Source organism: Podarcis liolepis (assembly GCF_965112155.1).
Source record: "Podarcis liolepis genome assembly, chromosome: Z".
Lineage (NCBI taxonomy): Eukaryota > Metazoa > Chordata > Lepidosauria > Squamata > Lacertidae > Podarcis > Podarcis liolepis.
This window is the reverse complement of record NC_139570.1, coordinates 36,294,474-36,313,001: the sequence shown is the minus strand read 5'-3', so window position 1 is coordinate 36,313,001 and position 18,528 is coordinate 36,294,474. Positions and strand designations below refer to the sequence as shown.

Genomic DNA, 18,528 nt, shown 5'->3' with positions numbered 1-18,528 from the left:
CCAAGACAAGCATGGGACTATCCCAACATGTCAGTGGCCCAACACTGTGGCAGGCCACACTCTGGACCTTGTTTTCTCAGCTTGTCATGGTATGATCACTGCCTGTTGACATTTAGGCTTTCAGCACCTTTCCCTCTCTGCAGAAGGGATGGCCCATCCTTGGAGGCTGATGGATCCAATGGGTTTCCAGATCGCTTTGGGAGATTTTCTGGCTGATATGACTGGCACTTCTGTCAAAGCCTTGGCTGACCTCTGGAACATCTGAATGGATCATCCAAATGGATCAGACTGTTGACACAATTGCCCCTGACCTCCCTCTCCCACCTTGTGGAGCCTGCTTAGCTCCCTGGTATCCTCCAGAGCTTAGGGTGAGGAAATAAAATGGGAGATGGCTTGAATGCGAATGGAGGAAAGATCTGATCAAATGCAAGTGAACACTGGTGAGGGCTCATCATCGAGCCTACCTAGTGGCAATGAAGGCAGTAAAAGAGGCATACTTTGCTGCCTCCATTGCATCCTCAATATGTCATCTGGTGGCCCAGCTTCCCCCTATCTGGACAGGAGTAGCCTTACTAGTGTTGCCTATGCTCTGGTAACTTATAGGTCTCACTGCAGTGGTTGATTACCGTAGTTTCCATCCCCAATTCAAAGTGCTGATTTTGACCTATAAAGCCTTAAATGGTTCAGGACCACAAGAACCACCTCTCCCCACATGAACCAACTTGGGCCCTGTGTTCATCATCTGAAGCCCTTCTTGGTGTGCTTCCTCCATGAGAGATCCAGAGGGTGGCAACACGAGAACGGGCCTTTTCTGCAGCAGTTTCCCATTTGTGGATTGCTCTCCCCAGGGAGAATCAGATAGAGCCTTCTTAATATACCAGTACCTTTAGGTTTCAGGTGCAAACATTCCTTTTCAACCAGGCCTTTGGCTGACTAACATCCTATACCCCTTTGTACAGGGGCAAAGACTATATCAAGAGTGTGCCTTGCCTGATGTGCTGAACCATTTGAGAGAGACCCCTGGTTGTCATGGAGGGCATGAAGTCCTGAGCTTACCCAGTAGTAGCCTCCACATGGATATTGAAGTCACCCAGGACTATCATCCTGGGGTCCTCCAGCAATACCCTAGAGGCCACTTTGGCCAGGGATTCTCAGGGATGCTTCTGGGCAACAGGATGGTCAGTAAACCAGCAGTATCCCCAATCTCTCTCTGTGGCCTGGCATCCAAGGGCAGATCCTCCAACCCTGTCCCAAGATCAAGAGGCTTTCTGTTCAAGGGGATAGTGCTTTGATGGACAATAGCACACCTCCTTCCAAGTCCCCCCCCCCCAATTCTAGCCTAGCCTAGTGCTGTACTGAGTACCCAGGTGGACACAGCTGCATAAAGCAAGACAACCCAGCTCACTTATCTAAGTCACAGTAATGCCGACTAAATCAGCCCGTTCATCCATGATCCAGTTATGGATGAGCATGGTCTTATTATGGATTGATCTGGCATTTAGCAACAGCAGCACCAAACCAGATTGCTCAGTGGATATGCTAACAGTACCTTCTAGAGGAGAGAAGGCTAGAACAAGGAGCAGAGACTAAGCATCTAGGTCTGCATCCCAGATGGAAGTCAGACCCTGCAACTGTACCTCCCCCCCCCCCCCAGCCAACCACTGAAATTGGGTATCACTAAATAGCACGTCAGGAGAAAATGGTGGTACTTTCCAGTGTCATCAAAAGGAGGACTCTTTGCACAACCTATCCCCCCTGCCCCCAGGGAAATTCCTACCCCACAGAAATATCAAGTAGTTTTTGCTTTAAATTCAAACCAGCAAGCATTGGGGCCAGCTCTATTAGAGGAGAGAAAAATCCAGAAGTTATAGAAGAAATGCATAGGTTTCTTCCGAGAGCATAAACTCCTGATGCATCTCGTCATTGCCTCTCAGGAGAGCAGTACTAAAATTCCACTCATCATTTTATCATTCAGCTCAAATCTTCTTGGCTGTTTTTCACACCACAACATTTTGTGTGAAAAGCAACATTCTTTTCATTCTCGTTAAGAATCAGTTTTCTCTTAAGCTTCCAGGGCCTGTGGCTGGTCAGCTTGAGCCAAGATGGCAGGCTCGTTTTGCCAAGTGCCCTGTCAGTACAAAGAGGGGCGAGTGAGAAACATGCCTCCTAAACCAGCCAATATAGCAATTCCTTTGCCAGTCCATTGCATGTCCACTTTGCAGAGCTATGAGCTCAAGCATTGGCCCAAGACATCAGACATGATAAGATAAGAAGGGCCTGCTGGATCAGGCCACCTACTCCAGTAGCCTGTTCTCATAGCAGCCAAGCAGGACCGGAGACAGCGTATAGCTAGAATGAGCAGTAGCCATCAATAGCCTTACCCTCTTCCTAGTCTCAGTCTTAAACCCCCAAAGAATGCTGTTAGTTTAAAATATGAAATGATTATCACATTGTATTGTTTCTGTTTCTCCCAATGTTAGGGTGCCAGGGGATAATCTATTTAACATTTCTTTACCCAATTTCCAATGCTTTCCATGTTTCAAGGCTAGTACAATTATTATTGTACAAGTGGGGCATTAGGCCTCTGCCTCAATGGGCAACTGGCCCTCACCACCCAATCTGGCTGATCATTTTGGCCGGGAGCCCAGAGCCCAGAAGTCTCTTCTTAGACTGCTGGTTCAGGCCAGTGGACCATCTAGTCCAGTATCCTATTCTTACAGTGGTCAACCAGATACCTGTGGGAAACCCCCAAGCAGGATTTAAGCACAAGAATAGTCTCCCCTTCTGTTGTTTGCAACAACAGGTATTCAGAAGAAATGCTGCCCCCAACTGCAGTGGCAGAGCACAGCCATCGTGACTAATAGCCCTCTCCTCCTCCATGTATCTCGCCAATCCTCTTTCAAACCCATCTAAGTTGGTGGCCATCAGCGTAAGCCACAGAAGGCTGTGCTTTCTGGAGTGATTTGAATCCCTAGTTTTTCATACCTTTCCCCGTGCCCCTCACCACCCCAATCTCTGTTATTAAAAAAAAGGGGGGTGGAGGAAATGGGAGCATTTAGCAAACACAGTAATAAATTTGGAGAGAGTGCCTTGCAAACAAGCATCTAGAAAAGGCCACACCGGAAAAGATGGCTGTGTGTGTACGCCACACTTTTTTAATCACGTAATTGCTGAGTGACATTCAATTCGGTGGCCTTAAGTTTCTCTCTCCTCCCCCCCCCTCAAGCATCGGGCACCTGCTCCTCTCTACCTGGTGCACCCCCACATCCTCCTCTTTGGCCTTTGAAACGGGGGAGTGCCTTAACTACACCGAAATTTGGCCGGGCTTCTGCATCTTACAGTAGAGACACGCATGCAAACAATTGAAGTCTTTGAGAACAATGAAATATGCATGGCTATCTGTGACAGCCCTATAAAGCAGAGCAATTAGCCGCGTAATCCGAGAGAGCTGAGGCGGGTGGGCGGCCCGCGGTTCCCTATTAGTTAAATGCTTTTTGTATTTGCGCTTCCCATCAAATCAACTAACACTTCCTTTAATTGGTTCATGAATTATACAGCTCCTCCTGCATTATAATTTAATCACCAGTAAACATTCCTGGGGCCCCACTGTAAAATGGATCGCACTCATTAATTCGTTAATTTCAGCAGATGGAAGGGGAGAGCGCCGGATGTACAGTGTGGCAAAATACCGACCGCCTCCGGCAATGGAAGAAGGGGGGGCCGTTTAGGGTCTTTTTTCCCTTTTTTTTTAAAGGGCTGTCAGAAACTCAATCTGTGAGCTGTCAGCAGCCTGGACCCTTTCTCCCCCTGGCACCACTCCCCACTTTTGCTTCTGCCATCCCTCCCTTCTTCACCCCACCCACTGGCTGGAAGTGACTGACGGATTCATACGGAGCCTTGTCAACCCGTCTTTAAACATCAAGCCGGCGGGTAAACCGAACCCAATGTAAATTATTTCTTGTCTTAATGGGCGCCCGTCTCTCCCCCCCCCCCCCGTTTCTCTGTCCCCATGAATATTTCATGGTGGGCAGCATAAATATTAATTCTAATAGCTCTGCACGGTGGTTATTATTTCTGTCTTATGACAAATATTCATAAAATATTCAGCACCCTTTTTTGGAACACTTACACACTTGATTGTGAAATTTCCTTTTCTCTGGCTTCCTGGGGACTCGCTGAACATATTGGGGTTCTCTTGATGGACTGCTTTCCTCCCCACTCTTTCCCTCCCTCCTGCCTCTTAATTAATACTATGAAATATAAATATTTAATCCGATTTATTTTGCGTTTTCCCCAGAAGCGAACCCTATTAGGCTGGAGAGGTTCTGTTTGACAGTATTTAAATGGGGGAAATTTATTCCCTATTAGGAAATTGGTTACTCTTGACACGTGTGTAAAGTGACACATCATCGGCTCTTTTCCTCCCCCCCCCCTTCTCCCTCTTTTGCATTTGCAATGTGTCTCCTTTTCTTCTTCAAAAAATTAAGACTATTCAAGGGCATAGATCTTGCCCCTGGAAAAGTTTCTGCCACAATCGTTTGGCCAAAGGGATTAACTTTGCTTTGTGGACACAGACAGTGTTAAAACACGCTATTTCTTTATACTAATACTTGGCAATTTAAATAGCATTTTTCAGGTATTTAAAGCGGGTGGGGGGCGTTGCTCTCTGAATGCTTCTGAATTACAACTCGCATCAGCTCTCACTAAGCGTGGCTGATGCCCCAGGAAAGTGATGGGCCAAAGCAGTGGCTTACAAAGGCCAGTGGATGAGGTTGTGGCCGAGGTGACACCTGAACCTGGGACTTCTCAGCTTGCATTTCAGCTGTGCCAATTATCATCTTATTTTGATGTTAATGTAGAAAATTGGCACAGGTGATGTAGCCAAAACAAACATCTGCGTTCTGATGCTGTTCAGTTGTCTTGACCTGCTTTTCCCTCACCTTATGGCTGTAGTGATGAGAGGTTATCTACTGGCCCTTGTGTGATTGACCAAACTTAAGCACTCAGGCCTCTTCAGACAGCATGGTAGGCTTGGAAGGCATCTGTTGGGGCTGCCGACCGAGAGCCAGGCAGGTAGGGAAGCAAGCAAGCCAGCTGACATTTCAGTAGCAGCCCCAACTTCAGGGTAGAAAGTCTGCTGGGCAGCCCAAGGGGAACATAAGAAGCTGCCATAGTGAGCCAGAGTTTTGGTCCTTCTAGCTCAGTGCTGTCTACACTTACCGGAAGCAGCTCTCCAGGGTTTTAGGCAAGGAGTCTCCCAGCCCTACCTGGAGATATTGAGATGAGATACATCCCTTCCCTGTATGTGTTCAGGATCATTTGCAGCATCACAAAAGTTCTTTCCTGGCATTGTACAGGATCCAGATTATGCCTGTGGCTCCAACAGCAAAAGGCTCTGTCTTCTCTGCTCCCTTCCAAGCCACAGAAGCCCCCTCCTTGCCGAGACGAGCTGCGATTAAGCTCACAATTAGGGGAAATGGGGCCAGCTCAGTTGTCCACCGAAGGAGCTCCCTGCTGCTGCCATCTTTATTCCTGATCTGTGAAGTGCCATTGGAGCAAACTCTGGGGGGAATCTGACAATGATGGAATAACAAACGAGAGGAAGGAGGAGGCAGAGAATAAAAATGAGAGAGGTGGTGTGTGTGTGTTTGTGTGTTTGCGCGAAGAGATGTGATGTCATTTCAGGAGCAGTTGCTGATACCACCGTTCCTTTCTTTTTTAAAAAGTGGGGCATTATGAGCAATTTCTCTAAAGAAACTTTATGGACATCTTGAAAAGCCTTTAAAATGTTTGCATTGCCTGTGCTTCCCCTCCCTCCGTATGCTTATATAACACCCCCTCAGTGGATGATGGGTTGTATTCAGTGCTTTACGCAGAGCAGACTTATCAAATTAGTGGGTATGGTTTACTTAGATCTGGTAATTTCAGTGGGTTTGCTCATTGGCTACAACCAGATATTCCTGATTCCTAGCAGATTTAGTGATTGGAACGGGGTGGGGTGGGGTGGGGAGGAGGATTAGACTGGGCATGTTTGCCCTGAAGCTGATTGATCCCCTATATAATATTATCAGAACAAAGTTGTATATGTTCAGGATTTGGTAAGATGAGAGAGAGAGACTTCTCCTGTATGAAGGCCATGTCAGTTTTTCCGCTTTGAAGTACAAAAAGCTGTGAATCAGTTGGGCAGATTGTGATGTCCTGAATAGGCTCTTTCCCCCTTCTTCGGTTTGCCAGTCATCAGACTCAGCAAAGAGGAGAGCCTTGTAACACTAAACTGTAGTTTGGCTGTAACCACAGTTACCAAGTTCCCACTGAGAACTGTGGTTAGTTTAAAAGCTGAAGCAAATTCTCCTTGCATTTTTGTACACATCACTTGGCTAGAGAGGACTGCATTGCAAAATTTGGAGAAGTGTGAATTTTGAAGGAAAACTATGTTACAGTTTATGTATTGTATCATAAAGTGTGGATTTTGAACGTGAACTGCATCAAATCCTTCCTTCCTAATTAGAAGCAGAAGGGGCAAGGCAGAGCAGGAAGTGTGTCTGTGGGAACCTCTTAAGCTATTCACTCTGCAGTGTCACCGTAGATCAAGGGGGAGGGAGCCCTTGGCCCTCCAAATATTCCTGAACTGTTGTCATCATCCCAGGCCATGCTGGCTAAGGCTGATGGGAATTGTAGTCTAGCAACATCTGGAACACCAAAGATTCCCTGCACCTGCCCTAGATGACAGCCTTACATGGCTAAGAAGGAAGACTGGATTTCACCGCCTCTTTCCTCTCTGTGGATTTGTATTGTTCTGGGGCCATGGCAAGGCAGGCCTGAAACATTTGGCAACTGAATAGTTAACAGCAGTAATCCCTCTCTCTCTCTCTCAGGTTTAGGCACAGCTGGGGGAAGTTGTGGCATTATCAGTTATGCTCCCATTTTAAGCAAGTATCAGCCAGTGCCCCCCACGCCCCCACCCCCCGCCGAGTGCAGAGCATGCAGAATGGAAAGCAGGCAGCTGGTCCCTGCTTACCAAGGGGAAGATGTATAGGCTATTTTAGCAAATTGAGAACAAGATGAATGGCCTTCTATTTTTGAAAGTTGCTGTCTCACAATAAAAGCAGAAGTTTAAAAGTAGCTTTTAACCAGAGGAGGCTGGTCCATTAGGGCATATAGGGGCAGTGCCCCACCAACCACAGCCTGCCTGTGCCCCTCTACCCCACCTGCCTGCTTTTTCTCTTTAGGGGTTGGCTTTGCCAGGCAGCTTCTTCCTCCATGGTTTCAGTGCTGCCCTTGTAGGGAGGAGGATGGGGACAGAACTAGAATGAGTTGGCCCCACCTCTGATTGCTTCCAGCCTCACCTGTCATTGGCTCTGTCTCTGTCTACTGGCAGGGTCACTGCCTTCTGCCCTACAAGGCCCTACAATGGGCAACAACCACCACTAAAAACATGAGAAGAGCCTTCCTGGATGAGGCCAATGGCCCATCTAGTCCAACATCCTGTTCTCCCAGGACCCAAGCATAACAGCTCTCTCCCCTCCTAGTATTCAGAAGCATTACTGTCTCCAACTGGAGGCAGTTTAGCCAGAATGACTCATAGTCATTATCCTCCTTCATAAATTTGTCCAGTCCTCTTCTAAAGCCATCCAAGTTGGTGGCCGTCACCAACTCACTTCCTGTGAAAGTGAGTTCCATAGTTTAGCACCCAGGAGTCCCAACTTGTGCCCACAAGAATGTTCCCGTTCCATCTGGTCCACATCCAACAGATTTCCATTGTCCAACCCAGGGCCCAACACTCAGCATCCCAGTTTGATTGCATCCACTCCTGGTATCTATTCAGATACCTGCTCTACACATGTAGAAAGAACCCTATACATTTTTTGGAGGGAGGGCATTTATAGGGCACTTATTAACCATGCCCGCTGGGGCTGGTTCAAAAATTTTAAACAGTAAAAATACTAATGTAATCTATAAAAGCTAAAACAATTGGGGAAGGGCTGTAGTTCAGTGGCAGAGCAAAACTTAGTTGGATACAACTCTTTGTAATTAATTTTTAGCAGACAGTGGGAGTAATAATGTAGGTTTAGTGGAAGCTGAACCCTAGCAGAATGGAAACAGTGCTGATTGTGAAGAACGGAGTACTGGATGGAAATTGCTGCCTGATTACATCCGTATCCCCCCCCCCCACAAGCACCTGCTGCTCTTCCTAATGGTGGGGCTGGAGCTGTCCTCTGTTCTCCAGCTCCGAATCTTCTGCTCAGGAAACCAAATTGATTATCCCTGGAGACCAATAAATAGGATGGGCTGTGTAGTTCTGGCAGCATGGACAGATGCCTTGTAATCCTCTTCAGAATGTGTTTGTTTGTTTGTTTGTTTGTTTGTTTGTTTGTTTGTTTGTTTGTTTGTTAAATTTGTATACTGCCCTTCATCCAAAGATCACAGGGTAGTTCACAACATAAAAACACAAAATGAAAACCCGAAACACAAAAACAAAAGTGAGCAAACCAATAACCCCTCTCTCATAGACACATTTAAATGGCCTCCTTCTTCAACTGCTGGGTGATGCCAGGATATAGTAGGGCAGGCTTCCTCAACCTCGGCCCTCCAGATATGTTTTGGCCTACAACTCCCATGATCCCTAGCTAGCAGGACCAGTGGTCAGGGATGATGGGAATTGTAGTCTCAACACATCTGGAGGGCCGAGGTTGAGGAAGCCTGTAGTAGGGGCTTGGTGATGGCTTGTCCCTTGCTTGTCCCATTGACCCTCCAGGTGTTACTAGACTACAGTGCCCATGATCTCAGGCCATTGGCCATGCTTCCTGGGGCTGATGGAAGCTGTTGTTCAGCAACACCCGGAAGGCCAAACGTTCCCCCATGGCTGATTTAGGCAACGAACACGTCTGAGTCAGGAATTACCCACCTGACTCCCTACAACATCCCCCCCCCTCCTTCCCTCTGCTTGTCTTTATTGCTGACACCAGACTGAATAATAAGACACGCTTTCTCCACACACAAAATGTGTATTTCCGACAAGGCTCTTCCACTGTTCATCTTCCTGGCAGCTTCTTACGAGGGGTGGGTCTTTGGCTTTTCCTTCTCAGTTTCCTGCTACATTTCTCTTTTTCTCAACTTAGTGACTATGAGTAGCGACAAGGCTCCTTGATATGGCAGGTTATAATCCTTTCCTTCTTTTTTTGTTTTGTTTTGTTTATTTTGGAAAATAATAGGGGGAGCCGTATCAATTATCAGGACTGTATAAGCAGACATTGTTGCCTCCCCCCCCCCCCCCGCGTGTGCCTTTCCCTGCCTTCTGCTAGAATATTCATCTCAATACACTTTATCACTAGTTACCCGTTGTGACAATCACAATTCTAGACGGTTGTTGGGCAACAGAAACAAAGCAGAAACAAAATGTTTGGAGTGTAAAGGATAAAAGACTGTTGAAAACTGTTATATTCTCCTCCTGTCTTTGGAATCATTGAGATCTTCTGCTTTTTTTATTTTTAATGCTGGGCTGAGGTGTGTGTTTTTGTGTGTGTGTTTTTTTTAACTCAATGCAAGTGGAAGTCATTATCTGTAAACATTTGAAGAGCCAGCGAGATGATTTTCATAACTTTAAGTTCTACAAAGGAGCCAAATAATCTTGCTACGTGCATGCCACGGTGATAGAACCCTCTGGCTTTCATCTGATCTGATTCTCCCCAGTAAGGATAAAATGTTCCCTTTGGTGAATGTCTAAAGCTTACACTAACCGGTCTGAGAGGCACGTGCATGCCCCCCCCCCCAAATGAATTGAAATGAAATATAAAAACTAAGCAGTATAGCCTTGAAGCCAGCCGCAGGGAGAAATTGCATTCTGAGGAAAGCCGGCAAAATATCCTATTCCCCACCGCCCAGAATAAAATAAAAGTTCATTTCTACAAAGAATTTGGAATGGATTAGGGAACAGGAGAAAGACAGAAAGCTAAATAATAAACAGGAGATTTCCCCCTCTTCCAAGTTACCTCTTCCAATATCCTTTCGGTAAAGATATTTTCTGCATTATGAAGCTTGAGGCATGAGAAATCCTGGGGTGCACTTCATACTTCAGGGTTGGAAAGTGGTGGCTGTAGTTATGAATGAGCATAAAAAATTCCCCTCCGTATAGTAAAGAAGTGAGAGAGGGTTAACATAGTCATCTCCCTCAAGTGCTGGCCTACTACACACGGGGAGCTTTGGGCTCAGGGGAGCATCTGAAAATAGGAGCACACTCCTGTAGTCAGTTGGGATAGCCCAGGAGTGTAAGTCTTGGTGCTTTTCTCCCAAGGGTCAAAATGATATACATGATGAATGAGTGGTGGAACAGATTGTTCCTCTTCAGCCTGTGGGTGGGGGAGTTCCAGATTCAAATGCTCCTCTCAGTACTTTCCCTTACAAAAACACACACCATGCAAAGAGAAAACTAGCAGATCAAGGACAAAGGTTCAGTCATGGCCTTTGTTGTGCTCATTTTAAATAAACAATATTTATGTGTGGCAGGGAGTTTTTAATATTGGGGTGCATTTAAAAATGCGTAACTCCCTCAACTGGCAGTGATACAGGGCAGATTTCTTCCAGCTCATCCCTCTGTGTAGATTGGACTTTAAGGCATGCTCAGAAACAAAATCTAGGGAAGGAGCCAGCACAGGAAGGAACTCTGGCACATCCTCTATGGAGAGGTCTCCTGCCTTTCCTTCCTTTGAAACCCCAGGTTCAAATGGACTGAGCTTCCTGGGCTCCATGAGGGCTTACTGGTAATGCCTGAAGAAGGATAATAGCCCAACATAAGAACAGCCCTTTCGCATCAGGCCAATGATCCCATCTAGTCCATCGTCCTGTTCTCACAGGGGCTGAACAGATGCCTGAATGGGAAGCCAGCAAGCACTTGTGACCTCCAGCAGCTGCCATTCAGAGACATCACTGCCTCTGAGAGTAGAGGTAGCACACAGCCATCATGGCTAGTAGACATCAATAGCCCTCTCCTCAATGAACCTGTCTGATCCTCTTTTAAAGCCATCCAAGTTGGTGGCCACAACTGCCTCCTGTAGGAGCAAGTTCCACAGTTTAACTCTTAGTTTCAGTTCCTTTCCTAATGATCCCTAGCATGGAATTCACCTTTTTCAAAGCTGTGACACTCCAGTTTGCCTTAAAGGCCATCATTTTAATGATGCTCCAATGAGGGCAATGTGGGAAATTAAAATGGCACCTAGACACAGCACTTTGGTGCTACTGTGAACATTCCAGCCAGATAGCACCACCAGGGTCCCTTTGATGGAAGAGAAATTATCTCTCTTAACTTGGAGGCTAACTGAGAGAGACCGCAGCATCCAAAAGGCTTCTGCAGGTTAGAGGACCAAGTGCAGGCAGGTGACGGGAACAGACCCTGGCCCTGGACTGAGGCAGCTTCTTGTATTGTTAATCAAAGATCATTATTCTTTAGGATACAGCATGCCCGCAACTTGGGTGCATTTAATTTGTGTGCTTTCAGCTTTACTTGCATGGCAAAAAAAACCTATTAAAAATAAAAAAGGGGGGCAGAAACAGGTGGAAATGACTTTGGCAGTCCCACCAGCCACAGAACCCAATGTGTTTTGACTATATGTGATTTTGGCATTAGGCTTGATCCCTGGAACATAACCCCTGCATAAGTTGCGGGCCTACCATATAGGAAGAATCCAGCTGTTCTCAGAAAACAGTCAGTGTGTTACTGCTAGTGGCATTAACTGAACATTTTCCCCTCTCCTCTCTCTTCATAGGGTGTTTTTCCTGCACATCACACCTGAGTCCATTCTGGAGCGCCTGTGTTACCGTATGCTTGACCCAGTCACTGGAGAAAGGTTAGTAGCACCAATGCAAGTGTGCTGGGGATAGTTTCCCTGCTTTGGAAAATTTATCCAAATCTAGGGGGGCGGCGTGTTTTTTGTTTTTGTTTTACAGAATACAGTTCACTTTTTAAAGGGATGTCTGGTCTAAATGCAATTCAAAGACAGCCCTGAGTTACCCTTCCCAACAGGCAGCCTCACCTGGACAGCAGACTGAGCAGGCATATGCACCTAGTCACAGCCTTCACCACTAGGGCGAGATGAATTTCCATTGGAATGACAGTGACCCTGTCTGCATTTGCATTTACTCCAGGGGTGGGTCACCCTTCTTAAGCTGAAAAGCTGCCTTCCCTTCTAGACAACCTTGCAAGGGCTGCATGCCAGTGATGGGAGGAGCCAGAGGCAAATGTGGGCAGATCAATCAGTGTCAGTTTTCGCATTTATACAGCAAGCTAGTTTCATCACACGCTCACACACACTGCTCTGTCCTCCATCCAGACAAGCAAGAGGAAGGGAGTTTACCTTTGGGGCAAGGCTGTAAACTTGAATGCAAGACTTGCCATTTAAAAACAAAAAAATATTTGTTCAGGGGCTAGAAAACTGTAGGCCAAGCCTCCCCAGCTTTGGTTGGTTGGTTGGTTGGTTGGTTGAATTGTGAGCACTTTTGCCAACAATTTTCCTGTGTTTTTAAAGAGTATTTTTTCTGAATTATGGCTATATATTGTTATGTCAGCATTGGGGGACCTGTGGCTCTCCAGATGTTGCTGGACTCCAACTCCCAGCATCCCCTGACCATTGGCCATGCTGGCTGGAGCTGGCGGGAGTCCCACAATATATGGAGGGCCACACAGTTGCTGATCGAAGAAGAGGCACTCCCCTCTCTCAAATGAGAGACTGCTCTTCTAAAGAGAAGCATCCTTCCATGTATTACATGCAGTAGGGAATGCTGTTTATTAAAACAGGTGTGGTGGACCCCGTGGCCTTCCAGATGTTTTACTTCAACTCCCTTCATCCCTGGACCATTGACTGTTGTGGCTACAGGTTCTGGAAGGCCACAGGTTCCCCATTCCTGCTGACACCAGGACACTCTTAAAAAGGTAGGGTAGAGCTTCGTCTCTGAGCTTTTTATGTTCTGCCCCATTTCCAGGTACCACACACTGTACCAACCGGCAGCCTCCAAGGAGGCCAGTGAACGCCTCCTGATACATCCGAGGGACTTGGAAGAGGCTGTGAAACTCAAAGTGGACGCTTACTTGAGGATCGCTGAAGGCTTGGAGACTGTATTTGAAGATGCCATTTTCATCAATGGCGACCAAGACCCTCAGACAGTATTTGAGTACATCGAAAGCTACATTGTCAATCCCCGACCCACCACCCTAGGCTTTCCACTAGAAATGGCTTGAAGTGTCTTCTTGAAAATGATTAGGCAAGTGCTTGGCTTGGCTTTGTTTTACGTTGTTTTCCTTTTTAAATTTTTTTAAAATTTATTTTCAAATTTTTGCAAACAACAATTAGAAAAGAAAAACAAAACAGTACACATATTCCATTGGACTTCCCTCCCCCCTTTTGTGGATCCATATATATATCCAAGAAGATGCAGGGGAAATCTATATCTATCTATCATCTATCTATCTATCTATCTATCTATCTATCTATCTATATGGATCCACAAAAGGGGGGAGGCGGATATATGTGTGTGTGTTATCCCCTGCATTTTACACCCACCCACACCCTGCATATATATATATATATATATATATATATATATATATATATATATATATCCCCACAAAAGGGAGGGATATATATATATATCCCATGTATTACATATATAATTACCATCCTTAACTGTTCCTTATTTCAAAATTTTAACTACAAGTTTTACATCAATCCTGCACTAACCTTTGCTTTAAGCTACCCCGCCCCCTCCACCCAGGAGGTTGCAGACGCTCAACAGGGTCAGGAAACACAAGTTCCCCACAGCCTACAAAGCCCTCGATGGATTCCCTATAATAAGAGTGGGGAACTTGGGGCCCTCCAGTCTGGTCAGGCTGGAGGGCCAGTTTCCTCACCACTGACTTAGGTATCATAAACTTTCTGGATCCTCTGGGCCTGGTATATATAGCAGAACTGTGAGTGCTTCCTCCTGCCTTTGTCTAATCAGTGGAGCAGGGTCTTTTGGCTCCACCTACTCAGGTCACCAATCTCAGGGCTAGAGATAAGGCACCTTCCTGATCTAGATTTAAGTGTTGCTGCAAACAGCCCTGCTTCTTACAAGAGGGTGGGGAACCTATGGCTCTCCATCCCAACCATTGCCCTGCTGGCTGAGGCTGATAGGAGTTGGGAGTCCCAGTTTGATCTAAGAAGAGGCATCGTCTCTCACATGGAATGCCTCTTCTAAATAGAGACATTCTTCCACTCTCTGCATGCACTAGGGAATGCTGCTCCTTAGATCAGGAATGGGGGACATGTGACTCTTCAGATGTTGTTGGAGTTGGGTGTGTAACATCTGGAAGGTTACAGGTTCCTCAAACCTGACCTAAAATAGCTGGTGGCGGACTGCTAGTATCCATATGTTGAGAGTTAGACCTGAGAGCATCCAGTTGGACTAGAAACCCACACCTCCCCCTGTAAATTTGATGTTTTGTTTTCCCAAGATAAATTAAAGGGGTGGTAACATTCTTGAGTCGGTCACGACTGGCCCGTACGGGCAGGGGTACCTTTACCTTTACTTAACATTCTTGATTATCAACCAATCAAGATTTTTCTTTTTTCTTTTTTCTTTTTCTTTTTTTTCCTTTTTTTTTTCTTTTTTGATTTTTGTGTCCTGCTCATTCCCATGGTTCAGTGACAGAAGAAAAACCTCTTCCCTACCCCATCCTGTCCTTTCCTATATGGATGATTGTTCAAGGCAAGCTGTAAATCTGATTCCTCCCAAATTTTGCCTGATGTGTTCTTGGGTCAGAAGATGTAGAACAGACTATTAAAAGCTCTCTGAACTTACGTTCCAGCCTCCTTATTGTGTGATGTTGGCCGACTTGCACTGGAAGAAAAAAATTAAAAGGTGCCATTGAAATGTTGGGGGAAGGAGGAAAACAGAACATAAAAGCCTTTTATAAAGGAAATGATAAATAATAATGGAAACAAACAATAGGGCCACAATCCTGTCTCAGAGCCAGACATATTTGGGGGAAGGGTCTGTGCATCTCACAGCAGATGGCTGATGGACTCCAGTTGTGCCCTTTTGGTGACACCAGGCGTCTTCTTTGGTGGAGGGGGCCAGGATCCTGCTGAGTCAGCAGATATTTGAGTGGGACTCCAGAGAACCCATGAACTGTCTGTCTGAGCTAGAAGTCCCCTTTCCTTTCCAGCAGGTCTCCTCTCCGGTCTTTAGCCAATGACCTGAGGAATTTATCTACACACTGCCACATCGCTTCTGACCAAAGGAATGGAGAGCATGAATTGAGCCATGCAGGCCCAGGCAGCCTCTGCACTAAAAGGCCCCCAATAGGTCCATCTTTCTCTATAGCCCACGGTTGACTGTCTTTTTCAGCCTGAGGGCCACACTCCCTTCAGGGCAACTTGCTGAGGACCATGTGCTAGTGGTGGGCACAGTCAGAGGCAAATGTGGATTTTACACTGTGTGCAGTAGGCCAGTTTCTACACAGACTCACACACCCCTCTCTATGCTCCATCCATGCAAGAAAGAAGCATTATTAGAATTCAAGGATACATCCCAGCCAGGCAAAGGCATTCAGGGGGGAGAGGTAGGGCCAGTGAAGGGTGTGGCCTGGGGACAGTTGGCGTGGTCTGGAGGACCAGCTCTGGCCCCTGGGCCTGAGGTTCCCTACCTCCTATTATAGCCCCCTGGCTCTCTTTTATATGTGCTTCCAGCTCAGACCCCAATGACCTTTTCATGTTTCCTGAAGGACCATCTTTGCCCCCAACCTCACAGGAAGCGAATCTGACAAAGCTCAATATGCTGCTTTACATTCTTACCCTCCCAGGCTGGTTACTCTGGCTTCAGCCCATTGCCATGCCTCTGTGCATGGGCTTTCGACTGCAGCTCCAGCTCCAGCCATTGCCACCTGGCTCCCCCTTTGCCATTTTGCTGTGGACGTAGTTGCAATCTCTGGCAAGGAGGCCAGGCTCCAGATCAACAGTAGGTAAGGACTTCTTTCCTTGTCCTCCCCAGCCCAACGGGTGTGGATGTGGGGGGTGTCACCTAGCAATCCCCGTGGCCCACTAGCCCCTGCTCACCTCTTGCTTCTGGCTGTGACATCAGACCAAGGGCAACCTTTGGATTGCTGGAGCTCAGCAGCATGACGTCAGCAGGCACCTGTGAAAGGGCTGCAGTGGCTTGACCCTGGGGCATTTCTGACGGGTTTCCCCTTACCGGTGGGATGCGTGGCTGCTTACCTCAGCAGCTGCCTCCTCTCCACCCCAGGCCCTGGCCCAATGCTTGTAAAGCTACACTGCCGCTCCCGTGCATAAATTGGAATGGCGGCTATTAATAATAAATGGAGAGTACATCTTGCTAATATCACCTCCATCAGAGTGTTCCTACTAAATATTGATAGGCGAAACGGCTCGGCCGCGCATTTAAATACTGTTTGCCGTGCAAGTGAGGGTACAAAGGGGACAGTGGCTCTTTAATTAGACAGGTACATCTGCTTAATTAATTTAGCCATAAAGCTATTCCCTCCCCCCCCCCTTCTTTCATCTATATGCGTCGGCAATATTAGTTCCGCTCAGCCAGTCGCAGAGAAACCGAATGAGGCCGGCTCATTGAGATGCAGCCGGTGTGTCCGCCCAGAGAGTTCTCGGGTCAGTGGTCAACCCCCCAAGGGCTTCCGCCAGGCCTGGAGTGCAGGCCGTCTGGGTTAGCAGAACATGCTAATACTCTTGTAGGACTCTCCCTCAGAAACAACTAAAACAATTGACATTCATTTAATTACTGGGGAAACGAAAGAGGCCTTTGCATCCACTTTGCATAGTAAGAGGCCCTGTTAATGCTACAAAAGGTTCAGCGGGTGAGAGGAGGAATTACTTTTATAATTGGAAGACGATGCTTCAAAACCAATTTGGGAGCTGGGCTGGATTTGATTAGCATCTGATTCCAGCCAAATAAACATTTGGCAAGGAGAGCACAAGCTCAAGAAAGAAAGCTAGGAGTGCATCAGGTGACAACAACTAGTCCTTGGATGTTTGTGTGGCCCCTAAAACATGCAACTCTTGGCCCATCCACCAACTTGCTACATTCTCAAGAGAAATGTTTCCCAGATTCTGCTAGGAGGCACACATCTTCCTGTCTGATTTGGAATTGGAAGCGCATGCCATGCACAAAAAAGGTCTAAGAAATAATCTGACTTCAGAAGGAGGCAACCTGTTTTTGCCCTGTGCAAAAACACATCACTGTTTGTGAGTGTGTCTCCTGACCGGATAGAGGAATGCCAAACAGAATGGCCCCAGGCAGAGGCTGAAGAGGCAGCCAATTTGCTTACATGCCTGCATTATGAGGGCTTAACTGATCTCATCATGCCCTAGGCAGAGACATAGCGGAATCCTTTATGCAGCAGGGGCAAGGCCCGAGCAAAGTCATTCAGAGATGCAACAGGCAGACTCCCCTGTGTGGGTGAGAGGTTTGGGCTCATGGGAACCTGCAGGCATGGAATTTATTACCCCTTGCAATCATGTCCCAGAATTCTGGTGGGAATTCCTGCTGAAGAGAGTGGGGAGGGGGAAAAGGCTTTCAGTAGAGGATTGGCTGTGTCAAGGACTTCCCTTGCAAAGCAAGGCAACCATGGTTACTCACCTCGTCTTGTGACAATATGCAATATGCTCAAGCACAAACCATCATAATACCCAGTGGCGTAGCGTGGGTTGTCAGCACCCGGGGCAAGGCAAGTAATTTGCGCCCCCTAACCTGTGGATTTGCGCCCCCTAACCCGTGGATTTGCGCCCCCTAACCCGTGGATTTGCGCTCCCTCACCCTAACCCCCAGATGTTGCGCCCGGTGCGGCCGGCCCCCCCTGCACCCCCCACGCTACGCCACTGATGATACCAAAACTGCCTAAGCTCAGTGTGCATAGAGAAACACCAGGTCCTGCACATACCTCCCCAGTCATGCTGTGCACAAGGTTCAGTCATCAGATTGAACCAGATTGGCTTTGCCAGTGTGTTCATACCACACCAATGTTACTTCACACCTTCTGGTAAGCAGCAGTGGCTTGCATGCCAGGTCAGGGAAGAGTCTCCACTTGACCAAGTCATGCAATGACTTTAGCAAGTCATTTAACAGGGATGGAATAAAGCCTGTACATGGATGGGGCCTCTCCCCTTCAATAGATACTGATGGGGTGGGGCTGAGTGTTCAGTCCTTAAACATTCTTCCTCTGGTTCTTAAAGTGGCCATCAAAGTAGTACTGCTTTCAGCTCAGTAAGACTCTTATTTGTCTGGTTTTCATGGAGTCCTTGCTACTAGGGTTACAGCTTAATTCAAAATTTGGGGCTTATTTGATGGAATTTTTGCATGCTGAGAAGCAAGAAGGACCTCTATCTAGTAGATGAAAGGAGAATAAAGCACAGAGAAAGGTGGCAGGAAGTGCTACTACTGTCCCCTCCAGCTTTCTCTGTTTTGGCTCTGGGAGCCCCTTCAGAATCCTCCGTCTCTTCAGTCCCTGGCTTACCCATGGCTAGCTAC

General features: G+C 47.0%; 1 protein-coding gene across 4 annotated transcripts in view; it reads left to right on the top strand.

Moving 5' to 3' along the window:
• AK8 (adenylate kinase 8) overlaps nt 1-13,358 on the top strand; it is a 102,774-nt gene extending 89,416 nt beyond the window's left edge. For 3 of the 4 annotated variants that reach the window (XM_083485211.1, XM_083485212.1, XM_083485210.1), the window contains 2 exons: nt 11,760-11,840; nt 12,973-13,267. In XM_083485211.1, coding sequence (XP_083341337.1) covers nt 11,760-11,840; nt 12,973-13,228 — 337 coding nt within the window. In that variant the 3' untranslated portion in view covers nt 13,229-13,267. Of the gene's footprint in view, nt 1-11,759; nt 11,841-12,972 lie in introns of all 4 variants that reach the window. The other variant, XM_083485209.1, reaches the window with a different exon arrangement.
• The last annotated feature ends 5,170 nt before the right edge of the window (nt 13,359-18,528 follow it).